Source organism: Sinohyriopsis cumingii, unplaced genomic scaffold, assembly GCF_028554795.1.
Source record: "Sinohyriopsis cumingii isolate HCF-2022 unplaced genomic scaffold, ASM2855479v2 utg001176l, whole genome shotgun sequence".
NCBI lineage: Eukaryota > Metazoa > Mollusca > Bivalvia > Unionida > Unionidae > Sinohyriopsis > Sinohyriopsis cumingii.
Genome location: NW_028315968.1, coordinates 2,481,171 through 2,502,509, shown reverse-complemented (window position 1 = coordinate 2,502,509; position 21,339 = coordinate 2,481,171). Strand labels below are relative to the sequence as shown.

The 21,339-nt window shown below is 36.7% G+C and overlaps 1 protein-coding gene across 4 annotated transcripts in view; it reads right to left on the bottom strand.

The window, feature by feature from the left end:
• LOC149772772 (uncharacterized) overlaps positions 1–21,339 on the bottom strand; it is a 70,280-nt gene that overhangs the window by 10,013 nt on the left and 38,928 nt on the right. For 3 of the 4 annotated variants that reach the window (XR_016417596.1, XR_016417594.1, XR_016417595.1), the window contains exons 9-12: positions 17,561–17,693; positions 13,733–13,855; positions 11,993–12,123; positions 2,215–2,364 (exon numbers count right to left, since the gene is read on the bottom strand). Coding sequence is in view for 1 of the 4 variants with exons in the window: in XM_089947315.1 (XP_089803441.1) it covers positions 2,230–2,364; positions 11,993–12,123; positions 13,733–13,855; positions 17,561–17,693 (522 nt within the window). In the remaining 3 variants the exon portion in view is untranslated. Of the gene's footprint in view, positions 1–49; positions 2,365–11,992; positions 12,124–13,732; positions 13,856–17,560; positions 17,694–21,339 lie in introns of those variants that run through there. The other variant, XM_089947315.1, reaches the window with a different exon arrangement.

Below are 21,339 nucleotides of genomic sequence, written 5' to 3'. Positions count from 1 at the left end.
TCATTTTGTGGTTAGGACACAAAGAGTAAAACTGGCAGACAACTCAACGAGCATTTTAACAATTTTAATGATATATTTTTTCAAGAATCTAAACCATAAAAGATATATAAATAAATAATTTTTTTAAAAGTACAAAGCAAATTTTATTTTTAAAAATAGCATAACTTCTGTTTAAAAACATTTAAATTATGCATAAACAGAAAATATTAGAAGTATAGCCACTTTAAAAGGGGATAAATAGTAAAATCTTCATATCTAAATTAAAAATATGGGGAAAAAAAGTTTCATTATGATCTGCAATATTACGGAATGACAATCTCGATACACGTATAAGTATTTTTTTTCAAAACCACAAGTTATTACAAAATTATATCTATGCAAAACAAGTAATGGGCATTAGAAAGAAATTGTAAGTCACACTAACAGACAGATGCCAACTAATATGAATGCCAACAATGAATGTAGGCATTAAAATAAAATGGAATCTAAACAAAAACAAGAGGGCAAAGTAGGCCTGATATCACTGACCTGTTATATCTGCCTAATAGCCAATGCAAAAGCAGCTGACCATAATATCTAGACCTGTAGGAGAATTTCTTTAGAAATTCCAATGCTGTTGATTTGCATACACTGTGAAAACAACTGTTTCAAGGTTTCTCATTTATTTCTATATGTCATCCATGTTTGATGGCACATCAATATAATTTGAAAGGCCTCTATGCCAGTGTGCTTTCAATCGAGTTAATCAAATTCCATTTAGCCATGCTTGTAGATCAAATTATGGAAATTGTGTTCAATTGTCAGTAACAGCTAACATATCTAGTGGTGAATAAGCATAATTTTTATACATGTGAAAGGCTGTTAAGCTGGATTTCTTTCTGTCAAATTTGGTCAGATTCTTTAAAGCAACTTATTATGGGAACAGATTAAAAGTTTGTACATTTCTGAAGCTTTATGCCAATTTTGGTCAAAGTATGTTAAACTTGGCAAGTACCCTTCAAAAAGAATATACTGTTGAGTGGTTTTCAAGATGGCATTTATAGGTTCCCTCTGCTTAGTAAATGTGAACTGAAGATGCAAAATAGCTGATGAATGTCAAAAGATGAATGAAGGGCCCTACAATAAGCTCACTAAAGGTTGACAGGGTACAATACTTTCTGTATCTGTACAGGTGCACATAAAAAGCTGAACAAAAGAAATCTGATGAAATGTGATCTCTGATCTGTGTAACTGCCATACAGGAACCCCCCTTGCATTCATTTTGCACTTTGATTTTGAATTCAAAAACTTAATGACTTCATACTGGGCACTGGCCTAAATCTAACATGATGTGTAAATACCTGAATGTACAAACTTATGAGCTGTCCCAAACATAAAAGTTATTGTGGATGAAACAATATCATATTTCTATTTTCTGACAAGTATAAGAACCCTTATGATTTGAAAGTACCATGTATACACGCAGGGTCTCTGTATACTCACATAATGTGCTGGCAGAGAGGGTCTATGTATACTCGCCTAATCTGCTGGCAGAGCAGGGTCTATGTATACTCACATAATGTGCTGGCAGAGCAGGGTCTATGTATACTCACATAATGTGCTAGCAGAGCAGGATCTTTGTATACTCACATAATGTGCTAGCAGAGAAGGGTCTATGTATACTCACATAATGTGCTGGCAGAGCAGGGTCTTTGTATACTCACATAATGTACTGGCAGAGCAGGGTCTATGTATACTCAGATAATGTGCTGGCAGAGCAGGGTCTATGTATACTCAAATAATGTGCTGGCAGAGCAGGGTCTTTGTATACTCAGATAATGTGCCGGCAGAGCAGGGTCTTGGTATATTCACATAATGTGCTGGCAGAGCAGGGTCTTTGTGGCTTGTTATACTGATCACTCTCTGCAATCTGCATATACCCAGATCTGCCAGCACATTATCTGACTGTTGTTGCCATTATTGAAATTACAGCAGTTTTAGCTTTTATTATCATATAAGTGACACAAATCATAACCATGTTTTACATTCAAGGCTTCCTAAATTCCTAGTGCTATGATAAACCTACAGAAAACATGACATATCAAAGAAAGTCAGAATGTAATGATGACATATCAAATTTTGAAATGCACTGAGGATATCATATTGATAAGGTCAGAATGCAATAATCACGTATCAGGCTGCACAGAAAGCACTGATTTTACAAATGTGGACCACCTTAATTGAGTTCCTCTATGCAAGCAATGGTTTCCTCTCATCATCCTTGTCGCGTGACTGATTTTCAACATTTGCTGACAGTGTCCGATTGTCACCATTGTTTGACTGTGTCCCTGCTTTCAATTTGTTGAATGAGAGAGCCAGCATCAGCTAAACAAAGAAAGGTAAAAATAGGCAATTTATAAGGTGTCTTTAACTTTGCTCAGAGAGACTTTACACCAAACAAATTTAGTGACTTTTTGTCTCACACTTACTATGGTAAAGTCATCAAGTTCACAATCATAAAATCTGACTATGAGCTGAAAAGACAAATGTCAGGTTAATAGGCAGACAAAAAATAACCCTGATTCCTTGCCTTTTATCTTAAATAGCAGTATAGGAAAGTGCTGAAAACATAGAACAAACATTTGTTCAATGACCCTGACCTTGGATATTTTACCTTGACTTGTGATACATGAAATGTCATCAATCTCATGTATTTCAAACCAATTTCATGTTATAAAGCAAAAGCAAATTAAACCCAAAAATATTTTATCTGTGATCTTTACCTTGAGGATAAGACCTAAAACAGCAATTGACAGTATAAATGTGTACCAAGCTTCCACCATTTTTTTCATCAACAGTTGTGAAGTTTGAAAGCAGAATGGCAAATGTGACTGTAACCTATTATTGACCTGTGACCTTGTCTTTCAAGATAGGTTTCCGAATGTGGTATGCAACAAACCTTTTAGTAATGACATATAGTTGTGCCAAGTTTCACCCTTGTCAGATGGCTGTGAAGGAAAAGAAAGTGTAAGAGAAAATTTCAACATATAACTCCATGCTCATAATATTGAAGATAGTACACCCAATGTGGTACAGCAAATCTTTTAGTAACAATATATAGGTTTTAAAAGTTTCACCTTCATCTCAAATAGCTCTAAAAGAATAAAAAAGAAACATATAACACCATGACCTTGACCCTTGAAGATAAGACTTCCCATGTGCACCAGAACACAACTGCTAAGGATGCCATATACATATACCAAGTTACATCACTTAATCTCAAACAGTTTTAAAGTTATACTGTGAATAAGAAAGTGTCATTGAAACATAAAATATTCAGCCATGACCTTGACCATGAAGATACAACACCCAATGTGGAACATCACACACTCTGTATGCATGATGTACATGTATACCAAGTTTCATTGTTTAATCTCAAATGGCTTTAAACACATAAAGCAGATGAGATATTATGCAAGACAACCTCTACTGATGATGAACAAGTATACTAACTTTCATATCTTCATCTCCAAAATCCAAAAAAATGATGGAGCAGAAGGAAAGTGCAATGAAAATGTTAAATATCGAACCATGATTCTGACCATGAAGACAGGGCACCAAGGTGGCAGATTACAGATTACACACCTAACAGTGATGATGTACAAATGTACCAAGCTTCATCCTTAATATCAAACACTTTTAAAGTTTGAGCAGATGGGAAAGTGTGATGCAAAGCCTAACATATTGAGCCATGACCTTGACCTTGAAGACAGCAGTGTGATGCAGGTATAACATATTGAGCTGTAACCCTGACCTTGAATACAGCAATACCATTCCTTTATGCAACAAAAAACTTCTAGTGACGATGCATAAGTATAGCATGTTTCATGCCATAATCTGAAAATTTAAAAATTATTGAGCACACAGGAAAGTCATGACCTTGACTTTGAAGACAGCAGTGTGATGCAGGTATAACATAGTAAGCAGTGACCTTGATCTTGAAGATATGACATCCAACATGGTACAAGTGACACAACTTCTAGTGATTATGTATACCAAGTTTTATTCATTAATTATACACTATAATGTGATAGAGTGAAGGAAAGAGTGATGAAAAAGGTAAAATACTGAGCTGTGATCTTAACCTATAAGAAAGCACCCCCAATATAGTACATGACACACCATCTAGTGATGATGAATAAGTATGCAAGTTTCATCCCTTAATTCAAACTGATTCAAAGTGATTCATATGAATACATCGATACCATGTTCCCTACTTCTCTTGCTTGAATTTATTTCCTGGAAACATTTATACCCTGGAAACATTTACACCCTGGAAACATTTATAACCTGGATACATTTACACCCTGGATACATTTACACCATGGAAACATTTATAACCTGGATACATTTACACCATGGAAACATTTATAACCTGGATACATTTACAACATGGAAACATTTATAACCTGGATCCATTTACACCCTGGAAACATTTATATCCTGGATACATTGATATCCTGGAAACATTTATACCCTGGATACATTTATTACCTGTAAACAAATATAACCTATAAACACCCTGGAAAAATTTATACTCTGGATACATTTATACCTTGACAAATGAAAGATCAGAATGTGTATGGTATTATTGATGGATATATAAAAAAATTCATGGAGAAATACAAATTTTGGTGTATTTTATGTTTCTCCAAGAATTACCAAATGAATATTAATGTTAGGATATAAATTCCACTACCACTCATATACAGCACACACAGAAAGAGAAAACATTAGCTTTCTTGTCCATATGCCATAGAAGTGAAGGGAAATAACTTCTACCTATCAACTCCACTTACCACTACCAGATGGCTAATTATCAACTGGATGTTTCCCACTTTAAGCACTGTGAAACAGCATAAGGATGCTCACTTTGCACAGATATGTTGGGGGTATAATACTAATGTGATTGGTTAATTATGCTCAGAAAATTACATAATTTATGGGGGAAAAAAACTTCCTATTTTGAACACATTCACTGATGACAACCTTGTTTGGAAAATAGGTAACAGGAGGAAATGCAGGAGCATTCAACACCTGTCACTGGCAACTTTAAGTATGGTTGTATTTCATATATAAAGCAGAAACTGCTCTCGTAACACGTAACATGACATCAATACATGGATAAGAAGGAAAGAATTCTTGGCCAGTCTTGAAAAGTCAACTAGATCTGGTGGCAACTAGGCATGGCCACCAATGTCAATTCTTGTCTCCTGATGCTAGATCTGAGAGAGAAAAACTCAAGAAGCTTGACTGTGCATGCCAGCTTCAATTATGTCCCGGACTGAAATGTTGCATTTGAACACAAGGTGGTTCACATAAATCTTCATGAGTTATATCAGTTCTTTTGAGATCTGAGAGTATACTGAACATATTAACAACTTCAGCATCTTTTCCAGCTTTCAATGGAATTGGCCAGGTCTCATGACTCTTCTCCAATTGCCTCAATTAGTGCCTGGGTGTATAGACTGGGTCTTCAATAGCTGCCACTATTGACGTATCCATGAAGGAGATGGAGACAATTACCTCATTTTGGTTGCCTTCTGACAGCAACCTGTTTTTACCTACAAGGCCATGTTGCATCCTTAGGATCACATACCAACTGATACAACCAGAATACAATGAGAGGCTATCAAAAACTTCATTTAATAGAACAACAGCTTCAGAGGGATTCTGGTTAAAGCATCTAACTGATCTGATCTAAGCCAGGTCAAAACTCATGGAAGATTCAATGTGGGAAACAGGGTGAAAGATCTGGACCAATTCAAGTACAGTCAAACCCATTTATCTCAAATACATTGGGGGTGTCAAAAAATCGTCAACATAACCAGGTCCCAAGATATAAGGGTTTAGTTGACAAATCTACTGCAGAACAATGATTATGCATCTGAAGCACCAAAAATGACAAGTTTTGTTTCGAAAAATAAATGGCATTTCTAATGCACAATAAAAATAATAATTTAGTAATGCCACATTGCAGAAAAAAGATTGGGGACCTCGTAAATGAGATTAAGTAACAACACCACATTTTAAACAACTCTTAAGCTACTGTAACAATGTCAGTGGTTTAAAGTTGTTTTTACTTCCCAATGAATAGCACCATCCATTTGGTAGCCACTGCAAGACAATAGCTTTCTTACGCTGACCAAAATCTAGGCCAATTTAAGTACATGTACATGTAGGACTATACTATTTTTTTAAAGTATTTTTTGTTAGTGTTGACTTGTGACAAGTAACAAAATGTAACTGACCAATATTGTGTGTGAAAATCGATCGCTTCTGTTGATCATAAGAGGAAATTCCCCTATACAGGAAAAAGATGAGGCTGTCAGTATTCATGTACCAAAAAACTGTAAAATGTGGTTAAAGTCTTCAAAGTTCACTGTCTCAACATCAAATTCTGGAAGAAGACAACTTATTCCATTCATACAGTTGTAGTCTCATATCCCTCCTGACCTTGATCGGTGACTGTAGGCAACAAAACAGCACCAGAAGAAGAATCGGTGTAGCACTCTGATGGGTTGAAAGACTTTGATATTCAATTCAAGGTAATACAAACGAAAGCAATCTTCTTTCTGTTTCATAGATATACTAATCCTATCAGTCACTTTCTGTTTCATTCCATTTGCATTGAAGAATCTGTAATCATGGCACAGCAATCGACACCTTCATTAAAAAATAGTAATGGCCAATATGGATTTTAAAAAAAATAACATTAGTGCTTTTATGTATTCTTGTTCAAAACAAATTAACACGAATGTGTTTGTTGGGGGTAGCCAGCCAGCTTGATTTGGATTTTTGCAGCTTTTTATTTATAGATGATTGTGAGTCACATGACAATGTAGCCATGCTGTAGTTTTACACTCACACCAAGCATGGAAACACTTTAACTATTTACTTTATAATTGAACTCTGAATCAAAGTTGTTAATTGTGCATGGATTAAGTTGGTGACTGACTGTGTGGTTATTACACTATAGTTGTTCCACAAAGCATTGTGAATTTTATCCTATCTGTAACTCTTTACCTTGTCAGCATCATTAAGTGTAGCTACAGAGTTACAGACATGCAATGCTGTGTCAAACAAACTATACTGTCATGGTATGACATGCGATGATGACCATTATGAACAAAGCTCCTGTAAAGGTCACAACCACATTCATTCAATTTCCTTACTCTAAAATACTGTTTACAAGATAATTTTCTCCACTCTGTGCAAGTGATAAACCATGCATGGATGAGATTAGTTGATTAGCATCTGTACCGGTAAAATCTGGTATTGTACCGACTTTTTCCATCCTTGCCAGTATGAGGTACCGGTAGTAACAGAAATGCCAGATCATTTCTTGTAAAATTTCTCTGAGATGGACATTCAAAGTTGTATTTTGCTGAATTAAGCAGGTCCACATGTTACTTTGGGCCAAAACTTATGCCCGACAGGGGTCAAGAGAAGCAGGGAAAAATTAGCATTAACAAAGAAGATTTTTATGGGATCAGACCAAACGCTCAACATACATGGGTTCTTGAGATAAACAAGGTCAAGATAAGTGGGTCTGAGTGTAATAATTTGCTGCAGGTTTGATAATCCCTTATCATGACCAATATTCCCTCTACTATGATGCCTGAAAGTGTCAGAGATCACAGAATGATGATATTCTCTGATATAATGAATCAGTTCAAAAGGAACTTAAGTGAAAGCTTAAATTGATAAACAATCTACCCATATTTCTTCATTCTTCCTCACAAGACCAACCTTCTCAAGTTTGTTCTTTTAGTAACAAATGTACAATTCATCTGCCCTGTAGGTGGGAGCCAGACAAGATTTATCTCCCCTTGGGTAGAAGAACTGGCACTAAATCCTGTCCATACCTCAGTTCTGTCATGTTTAAATTTACCTGCAAGAAGGCTGTGCACATATTATGACCAGGGAAGTATAATCAAAGAAATATACTTTACTTAAAATTTTTATTTCTTCTTCAAATACATTACCGATTCATAATAAATTTGGAAGACAGGCAAGGCTAGATAGAGTAACATTCCATTAAACAAGAGATCCGATACCTAATGTATGTGAAGCAGCTTAAAATCTTGCAGGAGATACAGGCATCTCAGTGTTAAGAGGGGTCCAGGTGGCTGAGTGGTCTAAAACGTTCAACTTTACAGATCACTGCCAGCTCACCTTAGCATGTGTGGGTTTGAGACTCAGGCTCAGTCAATGTGGGTATGTGAGAAAGCTTGCCATTAGCTTCCCATGGGTTGCTGGTTCTTTCCCAGGTTCTTCCTCCACCAGTTATATTGGCTGCCATGTAGAGCCTACCTCGTGCTGAAATTGGTCTTAAACCCAAAGTAACATTATGCTAAGACATGGCTTGTATGCAAAGTTCCCCCCCCCACCCCCGGGATAAAATCCAGCCTAAGTCAAGTGACACATCATTGTCAAGCCAGCTGAATGACCTGGCAAAGTAGCCTTCTGTGATGCTGCTTTAGGTCCCACCAGGTCAAACTAAGCCCTTTGGGATAAAGATCTCTGGCCTGATTAAAGTATAACAAAATCTTCATCCCATTGTATGGATATGTGTCAAAGAACAGTTATGTTTGAATGTTATTCTAGTGCTTCTGCCCTTACTTCATGATTCAATACATAATTCTCATGAAGTTCCAACAACTGAAGTTCAGACCAAAAGTGAGTGCCCTAAATAGAGATCTCTAAATTCAGTATAGGGTTGCAGTATAAAAACAGGCATATGTTAACTTTAGAAAACCACATGGGAGTCACTGCTATGAAAAAAGGTCAGTTTAAAGTAGGATCTTGAAGCTGCCTCCCTAAACTGTTATGTATATTTCATTTATTTTGTGTGCTTCACCTTTGTCTGTGATTGATGGTAGAGCTTTTGTCTATCTCACTATTGTTTTGTTTTGTCTATCATCTTTTCCAAATGATTATCAATGGTAAACAAGATATTTATTAAAATTTATGTTCAAGGCCTGGAACTGTTTACAATTCAATCAAATTTTAGAAATCATTAACTTTCCTAAAAATAATATTGTGTTATAGGTCAGGTTACTGTCTATATAAAGGAGACTAGGTAAACAAATTATTCATTCTTTTATTTAAATTATTCATTGGAATTACACAGTGCTCAAAGACTATTTTGACAAAAACACTACTTTGGGATTCTTGTGAATTCATTCAAAGACTCTGGATTATATCAGAAGTCTTTCAGAATATTCTATACTTTCGGACTATCTGGGATTTAACTAACAATACTGTAAGTGTCTTTAGAATATTTAAAGGTATGCAAAGCTTAGGCGCTAGCAGCTGGAAAGCTTTAAGAGATGTGTCGAAAGTTTAATTGATGTGTTGATGTATTGGATATCATCAGAATAAGCAAGGAAGACAGAGCTTACAGATACAGTAGAATGGGATGACAAAGGCACCAGCTGCCATCCATGTCACAGAGGTGGCAAAACCTGCTACACAGGACTGCGAAATAGAAAGATTCAGTCATATGGTGATAATGTAATTTCCAAATGATCACTGAATGACTTTCCAATGGCCTTGGTGTAGTATTGGGCATCACCATAGTCATTATCTTGCATTCCTTGCATGAATTGTTGATGGTCATGAGATGGTACTGGTCATCTGGAACTGGTATTGTCACTTTAGCTGGTGACAGGCTGCAGTACAGTCAGGGCCAGTGCCGAAGCTGTCCAGAGTATTCTGCACAAATCGTCATTTGACCAGGAATGGTGCCAGACATACAGGATTGGAAAGTTGACGAAAGCCATGACAGAGCTAGGGTAAGTGGTTGAGCTATGCCGCACTGATTGATACTTGGCTAGTACCTGATTAAGACCAAACGCTCTTTGATGACAGAAACAGTTTTATGATACCTGAATGGGGTATGATGGGATATTTGATCACCATACAATTTCCCTTCAGGCATCAGTTGAGGCCATATAAGAGCCAGTTTTAACTCTTGTCTATCGACTTGTGATGCCATAGTCCTGAATGAAAGCAGCCACTGATTCTTCATTGCTAGTGCATTTTCATAATGCCAGAACTTTGCAAGATGGTATTTATTAGCACTGTACCTGATCCCTTCAGGCATCAGCTGAAGCCATGCCAGAGCCAATAGTAACCAAGCCAATTAACCTCTGATACTTCACTGGTCCTCTCTACCTTCCAAATTTCTGCCAAGATAAAATTCTTAACTGAAGGTGTACTTATCCTTAACTGCTTTCCAAGAAATAGTCTTCACAATGGTCACCCATACGTTTTCCAATCTTTAAGCACAAATGTCACATGTATGACACAAACTGTGCCCTATACAATTCAGACAAGCAGCATGATTATCTTCCACCAGCTTAAAAAATTTACATTCCAAGTAATTAGTTTAACCAATTATAATGACACTGTACTCAGAGTGAGCCAGGGGAGAGTGCATACAGGCAAACTCAATCACCACATGAATTTCCTGTGATGAGGCTGCTATGACAAACACGTCTAAAACAAGCACAATATGATTGACAATTATGGTATATATTACTAGACCATTATGGTATATAATACTAGACAATTATGGTATATAATACTAGACAATTATGGTATATGTTACTAGACAATTATGGTATATAACACGAGACAATTATGGTATATAATACTAGACAATTACGGTATATGTTACTAGACAATTATGGTATATAACACGAGACAATTATGGTATATAATACTAGACAATTATTTGATAGAATTCATATACTAGGTTAAGTAATAAGATTTGAATTTATGTCGGACAGGTAATTAAAATGATGCGTAGATGCACGTTGTAAGATGAAGTTAGACCAATAATTTGTGAGTTCTTCATCTCAGATAGAAAGAGAAATAAGCTAAAGCAGACCTAACTACCCCTATCATAAAGGGAAACATTTTAGTGGCAGATTTCAATTATTTCAGGGTGGATTATTGCATCAAACAATGGCAACACTGAAACTTGAATTGGATGTCTTGGAAAATGCTATACTTTATTCATTTTGAGTCAGGCTTGGACACTCCAGGCTATAAGAAGCTTGGAAAGAAGCTGTTTAATTTTTGTTAACTTCTGAGTTTCATCTGAATCTCTCTTTCCTTTAGTTACTGTAGAACAGGTCACCGAACATAAGGATTCAAGTTTGCAACAAAAATTCTGCGCACTTCTGATCTTACTCGCAGTATAGTTTCAAATTGTTTTTTCTTGAAACAAAACAAATGTTTGTCTCGATTATTTGTTTGTGAAGAAAATGAATTTTTCTGGGAGAAAAATAAAAAGCAGGATTATGGGAGAAATGGTCAGATTTCAGAAGTATCCTGAAAAAACGGGAGGGTTGGCAGTATTGCTAAAGTATACTTCCATGTGAGAAACTCCTTGGAATCACACCAGATGTAAAAAAATAAACCAATATATATGAGGAAAACAGTTTTTTGAGGTAAACCATGAGGAAGAGTACTAACTGAAGCATCAGCAACATTCTTTCTATCCAAATGAAGATAACTCTTGTCTGACTCGAGGTGGGCAGATGACTTTAGCCTTTTTGTTACTAAAAAGCATGATTGCGACGGCTGGATTTGCAAAGTGGTGGTCATATTCTTAATGCATCAATTTCAGGTCAACTATTCGAAGCAGAAATGGTGGGAACAACAACAAATAAGATAATGCATGCAGCAACAAGTCTGATGGAGTTTTGGAAATAATGTTTCAGAATGTTAAAAGGTTTAAAATTGTCAGCAACAAAAATAGTAGTTGTAAATACTCATTAAAGATAACTAATAGGTCTCTGCTCAAACAATTTCAAGGTTCAATGAAAGGCCATGTCGTATCATAATGAAAAATGTCCCCTCCCCAGTTCAACTGTTAATAATGTCAAGGACTTTGGAGTTCAAACAAGTCAGCTATGAAAGTAACTATCATGCTTACCAAAGACATACATAAAAGGCCTAGCATGACCCCAAACATCACATATGGCCAGGGAAGGATGGAGCCTGCCCACAGCGGTGCCAGAATGGTTGCCATGCCAACCACAGTTCTCCTAAAACCTTGACTAAGTCCTTGAATAATAAAAAAGGAACAATAATTAAAAAATGCAGATATTCAAGGACTTGCGTAAAATAAAGGGGGAGTAAAACAAAAGGGGGAGGAGAAAACAGCTTTAGTTCAATAATTACCTAACCTGCCTATATGTCTTTTTTTCTGCTCCACTCTGTTAGTGCACCATTGAAATCAAAATCTTTTATTAAAGATGTTCCCTGTAGTTGTATAAGTATTAATTGGATGATTGTTTCCGAGTTTAATCTGTGCTTTATCTGTGTATCAACACTGTTTTGTGCTGAGATCCCCCTTCACAGTCTGCTGTATGAGAGGGCATATCTTAGCTGGCTTCAAAAGTTAGGAAACTGTTCTTTATGGTTGTTATGTACAATTTTGCACAGCCCATAGCTATTATCTTTTGAATATTTCTGCTAACATAAACTCTGGCAAAGTTTCACTTCTCGAATCGGTGTCTGACAATTATGCCAATTTCTTATCTGCTCCATATTGCTATATTAGGGTTTTAAGTCCACCAATGCCATATAGTCCTTTTTAAGACAGACATTTTGATCAAATGAATATCTTTACTTTTTAATTTCATTTTAGATTCTTCTTTATTCAATTTATCTTAAATCTTATAGGGCTACATATTTTGTAGTACAAGATCCTGCAGGGCTAAATTGTTTGAGAAATGAAAATTACACTATACTTTTAAATTATTTGTATTTTAATTAGGCTTGGTATTCTACCTTCCTATATTTAATTTCAAAATGTCACTGAAGAGAGGCTGACCTGTGTGCCATCTGTTTTTGCCCATCTAGCATGTATACTGGACTCAACATCATTTTCAGGTTTAAAATCACTCACTGGTACATAATTAACTCTTTCCCAGTTCCAATAATCAGATATAGTTAATAACTTTATAAATCAATGTCATCGTCACTATCATCAGGCATTTTTTGCTGAATGAAATCATGGTCTGAAGATGAACCACATTGGGAACCAGCCATTTTGATGTTCTAGTTAGCCCATATTTTAAACACACATTAATAAAATTTCCTTGATGCAATGTCCAAATTCTACAATAGAATTCCTGCTCCAGGGCCAAACATGCCAATCAAATTTGTGTCGCATCTAAGGACCCAACTGTTTAAATAGTTGCCTACCTGAAAAGAGACAGATGTTGTGACAAGTGCTATGATACCTCTAGTGGTGTCACTTATGTCACAACGAGCACTTTACGGCTTAACTGTTAATAAAAATTGCATATTGTGCAGAGTGTGTTTTGACTTTAAACTAGTTTGCAGGAGATCTCACTCATCACTGCTCTTTAAGTACGTGAATTTGTACAAATTTTGTGTGATTCTGCATTTGTGCAGTCTGGCAGCATCTCGGATTCTTCTAAACTTAATTCAAAGGGATCAAAGAAATCAACACTTTAGAATGGATACTTGTTTAAGTAAGCAATCATAAAGGTAAGGTTAACTTTAATAAACTTCTACTACAGTGCTTTTCTAACAGAGCAATGTTAAGCCGCTAGTTACTTATGTTAATTACTAATTACACACAAGTGTTTTATGATTTGTGTTGTTTTCTACACAATATATGCACCAAGAAAATTGTATTTACCTTGAGTTTCTTTACGGGTGATCTTTGAATAAAGGGATACACCGCTTGCCACCAGAAATGGAAGGGCTACCATATCAAGCACTGTTCCAACAGCAAACTTAGGAAAATTCACACCAAATTCATCTATAAAAAAAGAAATGAAGGAAAATGCATGTGATACATTATAAGTCATTATTAACCCATTTAAGAATGATACATTTTCTTATTTAGTAAAGTCAAATTTAAAGTCTAATATACCTGTGGATGTAACACCTTTTCGAATATCAAAATGTCCCAAACTTTCTGATTGGTTAAAAGTCAAACGTTAATGGCAAAAAAATCCTTGCTTTACTGCATGAATGATCTGACACCACTGTAACATCACAACTTTCCTCGATACACAGTACCAAAGAGAATTACCTTTCTGCTATTCTTTAACAAAATGATTTACAACAGAAACAGGGTAACATTTATGCAAATCATAAACAAAGTGTTGCAGTGACTAAATATAGGCTACAATTACAATGAGTTGGAAGAAATTAAAACAGATTAAATGGTACAATTAAAATTTTTTGACTATGTATTAAAAGCATTCTTCAACTAGGATGACTGAATTTATTGATAGGTAACAAATATTTGTTGGTTTAATGACTATTAGATCCAAAGTCTAAAGCTTTATGTTTGGCAGATTTATGAAAATAACTGATCCTTCTAAATTCTCCATAAGCAATTTTCCAAATTATCTCAAAGGGTCAACCAATCTCATAAATGATAATCGCAGCCTTGAGTTTAAGAATGTGAGGATGTTAATGGTTTTGTTGCTATAAATACCTACCATATGTGACCATTTACTAATCCAAATGCAAACTACACAAACCTAGACCTACTATCTCAGAATGCATAAACATATCTAGGTCTCTGCAGATTAGGAGTAAACTGCATAACAAACAACATACTCTGATCTGCTGGCACATTATGCCATGGTAGATCACAGCCTATGTTGTTTGCAGTTGGGCTCAATTTATAAGTGAATATAAGGTTTTTGGTTTCAGAATTAGCATATTTATGTATCATATTTAACTCAATAGTTTTCATCCATCAAAATATTCTCTCTCTCTCTCTCTCTCAGCATATCTTATATAAGAGTTTCAGGTTTTATGTTCACATCATTACAGCATATGTATACTGGCCATTCGTAATTACTGGTACTCATATCAGTTAAAACTAATGACAATGTATAGTTTCTATTGTGGTCATCAAAAAAATCATTAGGCCAAAATAAATGATGCCATGAGCAAATAAACCTTAGCATCTCATCCATAAGAAATTTTGCTGACGTATAAATTAGAAAAGAAAACGTTGAACTCATTTTCATATGCACAAACAATTCATTCTTACCTGAACTCTTATTCCTCAAATAATTGGCAGTTAGGAAGATAAGTGTAAAGAAACAACACTCAGTGATTTTTCAATAAAATTTAAGTTTTACTTTTCTTATTTGTAATTTTCAAATATTTTCAAAGGTGTCCCAAAAATTACAACTCTATAAAAATGTGTCCCAGAATATACAGTGCAAAAAAATTAATTTATGGTATCCAAAAATAAATGTAAATAAAGAAATCACTTTTGAATTATGTTTAGTCAGCAACATCTTTATTGATTTCTCCATTGAATATGTTCCCTGATCACATTATTGTTAGAGATATAAGCTGCCAAGAGTGTGAGATATTCCAGAAAATCTGACTTCTTCTGATGTTAGTCAACATCCAAATATGCTATACAGCGCCATTACTTAGCACTTTACCTCATAGAGCATAGTTACAAAGTGCAGACTGCTATAAATAGAACACCTGTTACCTAGTCGACTCCATATGCATACGGTTGCCTGTGAACTGTTAAGCAATGTAGTGTATGTTACGTTTAACAGCAATATTAACCATTTTACATTTCTGGTACAAATCTATTATATGTGGAAAAATTTAAGAGTAAAGTCCGATTGTTATAGCTGTGTAATTACTTATCACGGAAGAATTTTTTATGTGCTTTACAATCTTGAGAGAACTCGTTCACCTTCACGCCAGTGAGGCCGCATGACAAACCATAGCTGCCATTTCTCATACTCAAGTTTTTCATCTGCGTTTACATCACTAAGTCATCAGAATATGATAATATATAAAAACTAAGTGCTGCCTACATCAATATCAGAGCCTTTACCTAGGTTATTGAATCTTTCATAGTTGTGATTCTAATCGTGAAAACTTCGTAAGTACTGAATGAAATCAACGACCGCCATTTTGGAGAGTGGAGATTACAACTCAGTTACTTTAAATAGCAGATATCAATCAGTGCATAACCAGTGACCATGTGATCTGATATAATTGTCATTCGCAGAAATGAATGTAGTATCTAATAGAGGGTTTTCCCACAAGGTGGCACTACGAAAACCGGCTTAAAATGGCTGATGTTTACAGCCGATGTCAAAGGCGCTTCCATGCGACTTGAATAGAGGCGTCAAAAGGCACTTCCATGCAAATTGTGTAGAGGCGCCCAAAGACGCTTGCATGAGGTAAAGGGATAGGCAGTAAGACAGCGACCTAAAAAATACAAATATCTGGGGAGGTATCTTGCATTGTAGGACTATTTGGTCTGGTAGCCATATGTGTGACTGAGACTGGGCCTACCATATCCAGTGTGTCACAGTGGATCCAAGTCTTGAAGATAACAACTCGTCAAGGTTGACTGTGCATGCCAACCAATGGCTTTGACAATATCACTGATAAAGACACAATGGTCAAAGGCAAGGTTCACTGAGATTGCTCTTATTTCATGAGCAGTGATCTTCATGAGGCAACTCTGTTCTAGTGATACGTCATAGTATCCTGTCTGAAAGCCCACTGGGCTGTGTTAATAAAGGAGAGAGGTCATATAATGGTTATTCATTACCCAACAATGGTATCCAAATCTTGGCAACGAAAATGGGCTGCATCATAATGACCACTAAGCCAGATGACCAAAACATAAGGTAGACTGGGTCAACAGAGAAGGCATATAATTCACTGCATGCAAAAGTAATGCTATCAGGAAACTGATTTTGTATGAAAGGAGTTTCAGCGAAAGATCCTTATGTCATGATGTTAGGCATGAATTTGAAAACTGGTTCTAAAGTTTGACATTAGTAACACAACAAGAAAAGAATACTGTTTCTACTATTTAATCAATCTGTCCATACATGTGGTCTACCAAGTATACTTGTAGACACATTTCTTATGATAGATAGCATGAATTCAAGCAATTTACTTCATGAATCCAACTCAATCTATCCAACTCCAAAGCCAATTAAAAAAAATATTCTTTGTTTCCATGTCTTTTGCAATTCTTAATGAATGCCAATAGACTGTTCCATGAAACTTTCTTTTTCTATTTAAACCCTCTGTGTCTCGCAGCCAATTTAATCAACCCGTGGCACCTTTTCAGGACTTCACCAGACCACTTGACTTTGAACCACTTTAAACAATCCATGGCTCCTTTTTCTTCACTGACCAAATATCTTATATTTGTCTTAGTTTAGGTCATTTAAAAAAATTAAAAATATTGTATATAATCATTTATAAGTCAGGTCCTACTGCAAACAACACAAGACTCAGGTCCGCCATTACATAATCCACTGGCAGATCAAGGTCTATTTTGTTTGTTCTACTGATTTTTCCAAGCAAACGACACAGATCCAGATCTGCTGGCACAAAAAGTTACATCAGATCTAGGTATATGCAGTTTGCGGTTGTATTATTGGTAATATTGGTAAAGTGTAATACCAGACTGTAAAACTAATGAGGCAAGCCCTGTACTTACTAGGTGAACATGACGGTACAGCATAAAGCAGCCAAGCAGTGGCCGTTGCTAGCAGAACATTACCCACAACCAGCAATGTACGGTCCTCAATTCTATTACTTAAACATCGCACCAGGAAGAAAACTATTATTACCTGAAGATAACAGTATAACATTTTCAAATTCAGTCCATAAACCTTTCATTTAATACAATATATTGAGGAATACTACTGTACATCTAATTTACACTTTACTGAACTGAGCTACAAGTTAATGAGGCTTGCTAATTTTAGTATTTATGTTACTAAATCACTTTTACAGAACTACAGCAAACACACAAATAAACCACATAAATGAAGCAACACTACAGCTTTCTTTGTGAGAGATTTAATTTGGCATACCGTGGGACAATACCACCCCTATATATAAAAAATATACTTAACTCCAAATATTACTAGTAACAGTCTGATTAATCAATCTGTTGAATTGGTCAATTAAGTGAAAGAGCTCAAAGACTGGAGTAATATTTATAATCAAAATGTTGAGTGCAGTTGTATGACAGTGGAGTAAGGCATCTTAGAGTATTAAATGAGTTTACCATATGTACTTGCTTATAAGACTAGTCCAACTGCACACCGCACTGACCCATACCTTCCATCACATAATGTGCCATCAGATCTAAGTCTATGCAGTCTGTTGGAGTAAGCAGTAGAAAAAAAAGTGTAGACCCTGACCCAATCTACAGGCACATTATTAGGTCTATCAGGATCTTTGTTGTTTACAGTCTGACTAGACTTATAAGCTAGTATATACGACATAAAGAACAGTTTTGTGATTCTATTTATTACATAATGAAAGGGACTATACTGTTGAATGTGTGTGAAAGCAATTTTTTAAAGTCAATTATGTTTCTTCAAGAATACTCACCCAATCAAATTACATTAGGAATATTAGCCTGCTACCTTGGGATCCAGTCCTAATAAAAGACAAAATTCGTCTTATTGTCTATTTGTTTATATAAACAAAGGGCAGTAACTCTTGTCCATTACCTCCCTTGAAACCAACAGCTGTCACCAGGTTTTAGCTGAGTGAGACATTAATGTGGATGCTCGCATGGTGGGGTAGTTGGGAGGGTTGTTAAGTAATGTGATTGGGTAAGTATTCTTGGAGAAACAATTTACTTTATAAAATTTTGTTCTCCTTCGAATACATTTCCCAATCACATTACATTAGAAGAATAAATAATAGGAGGTGGGGACGCTGAGCATCCGGCCTCTACCTCGGATATCCTTCTGGAGATGAGTGGCTGGACTGCTGTAATGTAAGATAACATGTTCTCCTAATGACCTAAGCAATACAGCCCGAAATCCCATGACTACTGTAATGTAAGATAACATGTTCTCCTAATGACCTAAGCAATACAGCCCGAAATCCCATGACTACTGTAATGTAAGATAACATGTTCTCCTAATGGCCTAAGCAATACAGCCCGAAATCCCATGACTACTGTAATGTAAGATAACATGTTCTCCTAATGACCTAAGCAATACAGCCCGAAATCCCATGACTACTGTAATGTAAGATAATACGTTTTCCTAATGACCTAAGCAATACAGCCCGAAATCCCATGACTACTGTAATGTAAGATAACATGTTCTCCTAATGGCCTAAGCAATACAGCTCGAAATCCCATGACTACTGTAGTGTAAGATAACATGTTCTCCTAATGGCCTAAGCAATACAGCCTGAAATCCCATGACTACTGTAATGTAAGATAACATGTTCTCCTAATGGCCTAAGCAATACAGCCCAAAATCCCATGACTACTGTAATGTAAGATAACATGTTCTCCTAATGGCCTAAGCAATACAGCCCGAAATCCCATGACTATGAAGATGAAGTTTACATCTTCTCACCTACCAAAAGTTTCACTAGTGAATCCAGCGCATCTAATGGGCTGTGTTGATTGGTCTAGCTGGGTCTGGTTGCCGTCTGTGTTGCTGTCACTTGCCCTACCAAATTCAACATTTGTCTCTGCAACACTAAATCTCTCATAAAAACTTGAGAAGGTTGACTCTGCATGCAAGCCAACAGCTTTAATGTCTCGGATACAAACATTGCATTCGAAAGCAAGGCTTGCAGAAATGGCTCTAATCTCGTCAGCTGTAATCCTCTTGAGGTGACTCTGATCTTGAGATATCCCAGAGTATGCCAAGCATATAACCCACTTCAACCATGAAGCAAGGGCTAGTGAGGTGATGTCTTGTTTTCTGACCTTGATGGGGAGGAAGTGATATTTGCGCATGTCATGACTTGTCTCTGTGTGTCTCAAGCAGTGCTTGAGGGTGCAGATGTGAGGCTATTCGGATCTGGTGAGATGTCAGAGTACACCAAGCATATGACCCTCTTTAGCCATGAATAAAGGGTGTGAAGCATGATATCCATGTTCTGTCTCACAGAGATTGCATGAAACTTTAGTAAGCCACATGAGAAGAGACACTGCTCATGCCATGATTTGTCTCTGTGTGTCTCAAGCAGTGCAGATAGGTCTTGTCTATGAAAAAGAACAGACAAATGACAACTCATCGGTTACCTATGGACAGCAACCGATTCTTGGCAACTAAATTGGGTTGTGTAAGGAGGATCCGAACTGAACAGAAGGTAGTTCGGCTTGACTGAAACAGCATGTAGCTCACTGATCCTGCATGTGAAAGCTATCAGGAAGCATGTGTGATAGGAACTTTAGCAAAGCATGAGACCAATATTGTCTAAAAGATCCGATAGGTCTCTATCCCACGCAACAAATATGTTGTCATGATGCCAGAATTAGTCCAATATCAAAGGGCAGTAGCCTTTGGTAACAACTGGAGTCCAACTGTTTCACTTCTAAGAACAGGGCCTGAGAAAGTTGGCCAGTTGAAGGATAGATGCATGCAGATGGGTGTCATAGATGGTTACAACTGAGATTCTCTCCACAAATAAAGGTTTGCATTGTCTGACTTGCAAGGTTGTACTGGTAAAAGTTGAGCATGTAGAAGGGAGGTCAATTCAGGATGGCCAGGATTTTCCTGGGTGTATTATCGTTGGGATAAATAGATTGGTGATACAGTGCTTGTGCCCTCATAGAGGGACTATCAGAGTCATCTTGCCATTCTGACCCCATAATTAACACTGTAAGAGGGGTGGAACAAGCCCTCAACCCCTCCCAGATGGCTGACAGTGCATCTCATAGCCCAAGCTGCTGTGTCTGGAAGTTGGGGAGATGAAGGTGGGTAGCTGTTGATTCCACCTCGTCACCAAGTGGTTGGCCATCGGATACCCTTGAAGTGCGTGAATCCGAGTGCTGACCAACTGATGGAGGGGACATTCCGTGTTAAGGACACGACCCCTTCATGGACTGATTCATAGCAAAGCCACTGATGCAGCCAGAAGGTGTATGAATTGTATGTTGATATGGAGATTGTTGCAACCACATAGAAGTATGCCAAATCTGAACACCGGATAAGTGGTCTGGTACGTCCCTGTTTGAGGATATAGGTCACCACCACAGTGTTGTTGGACCGAAAGAGAACTGTTTCACCCCTAGGATCGATCTTCACAGAAATGAAAGATATTGATGACAGCCTTCCTTTCTAGGTCAGTGATGAGTACAGGCCGTTCCCCAGGTGTTGCTAACAATTGTGAAGGTCATCAACAGGTGGGTACTCCCACCATGTGCACTGGTGGCGGTACTTTCCATTATTTCCGACTAGTGTTCATCAGCAGGATTCCATGGTCAGTCAGCCTGGACTGACCCACTTG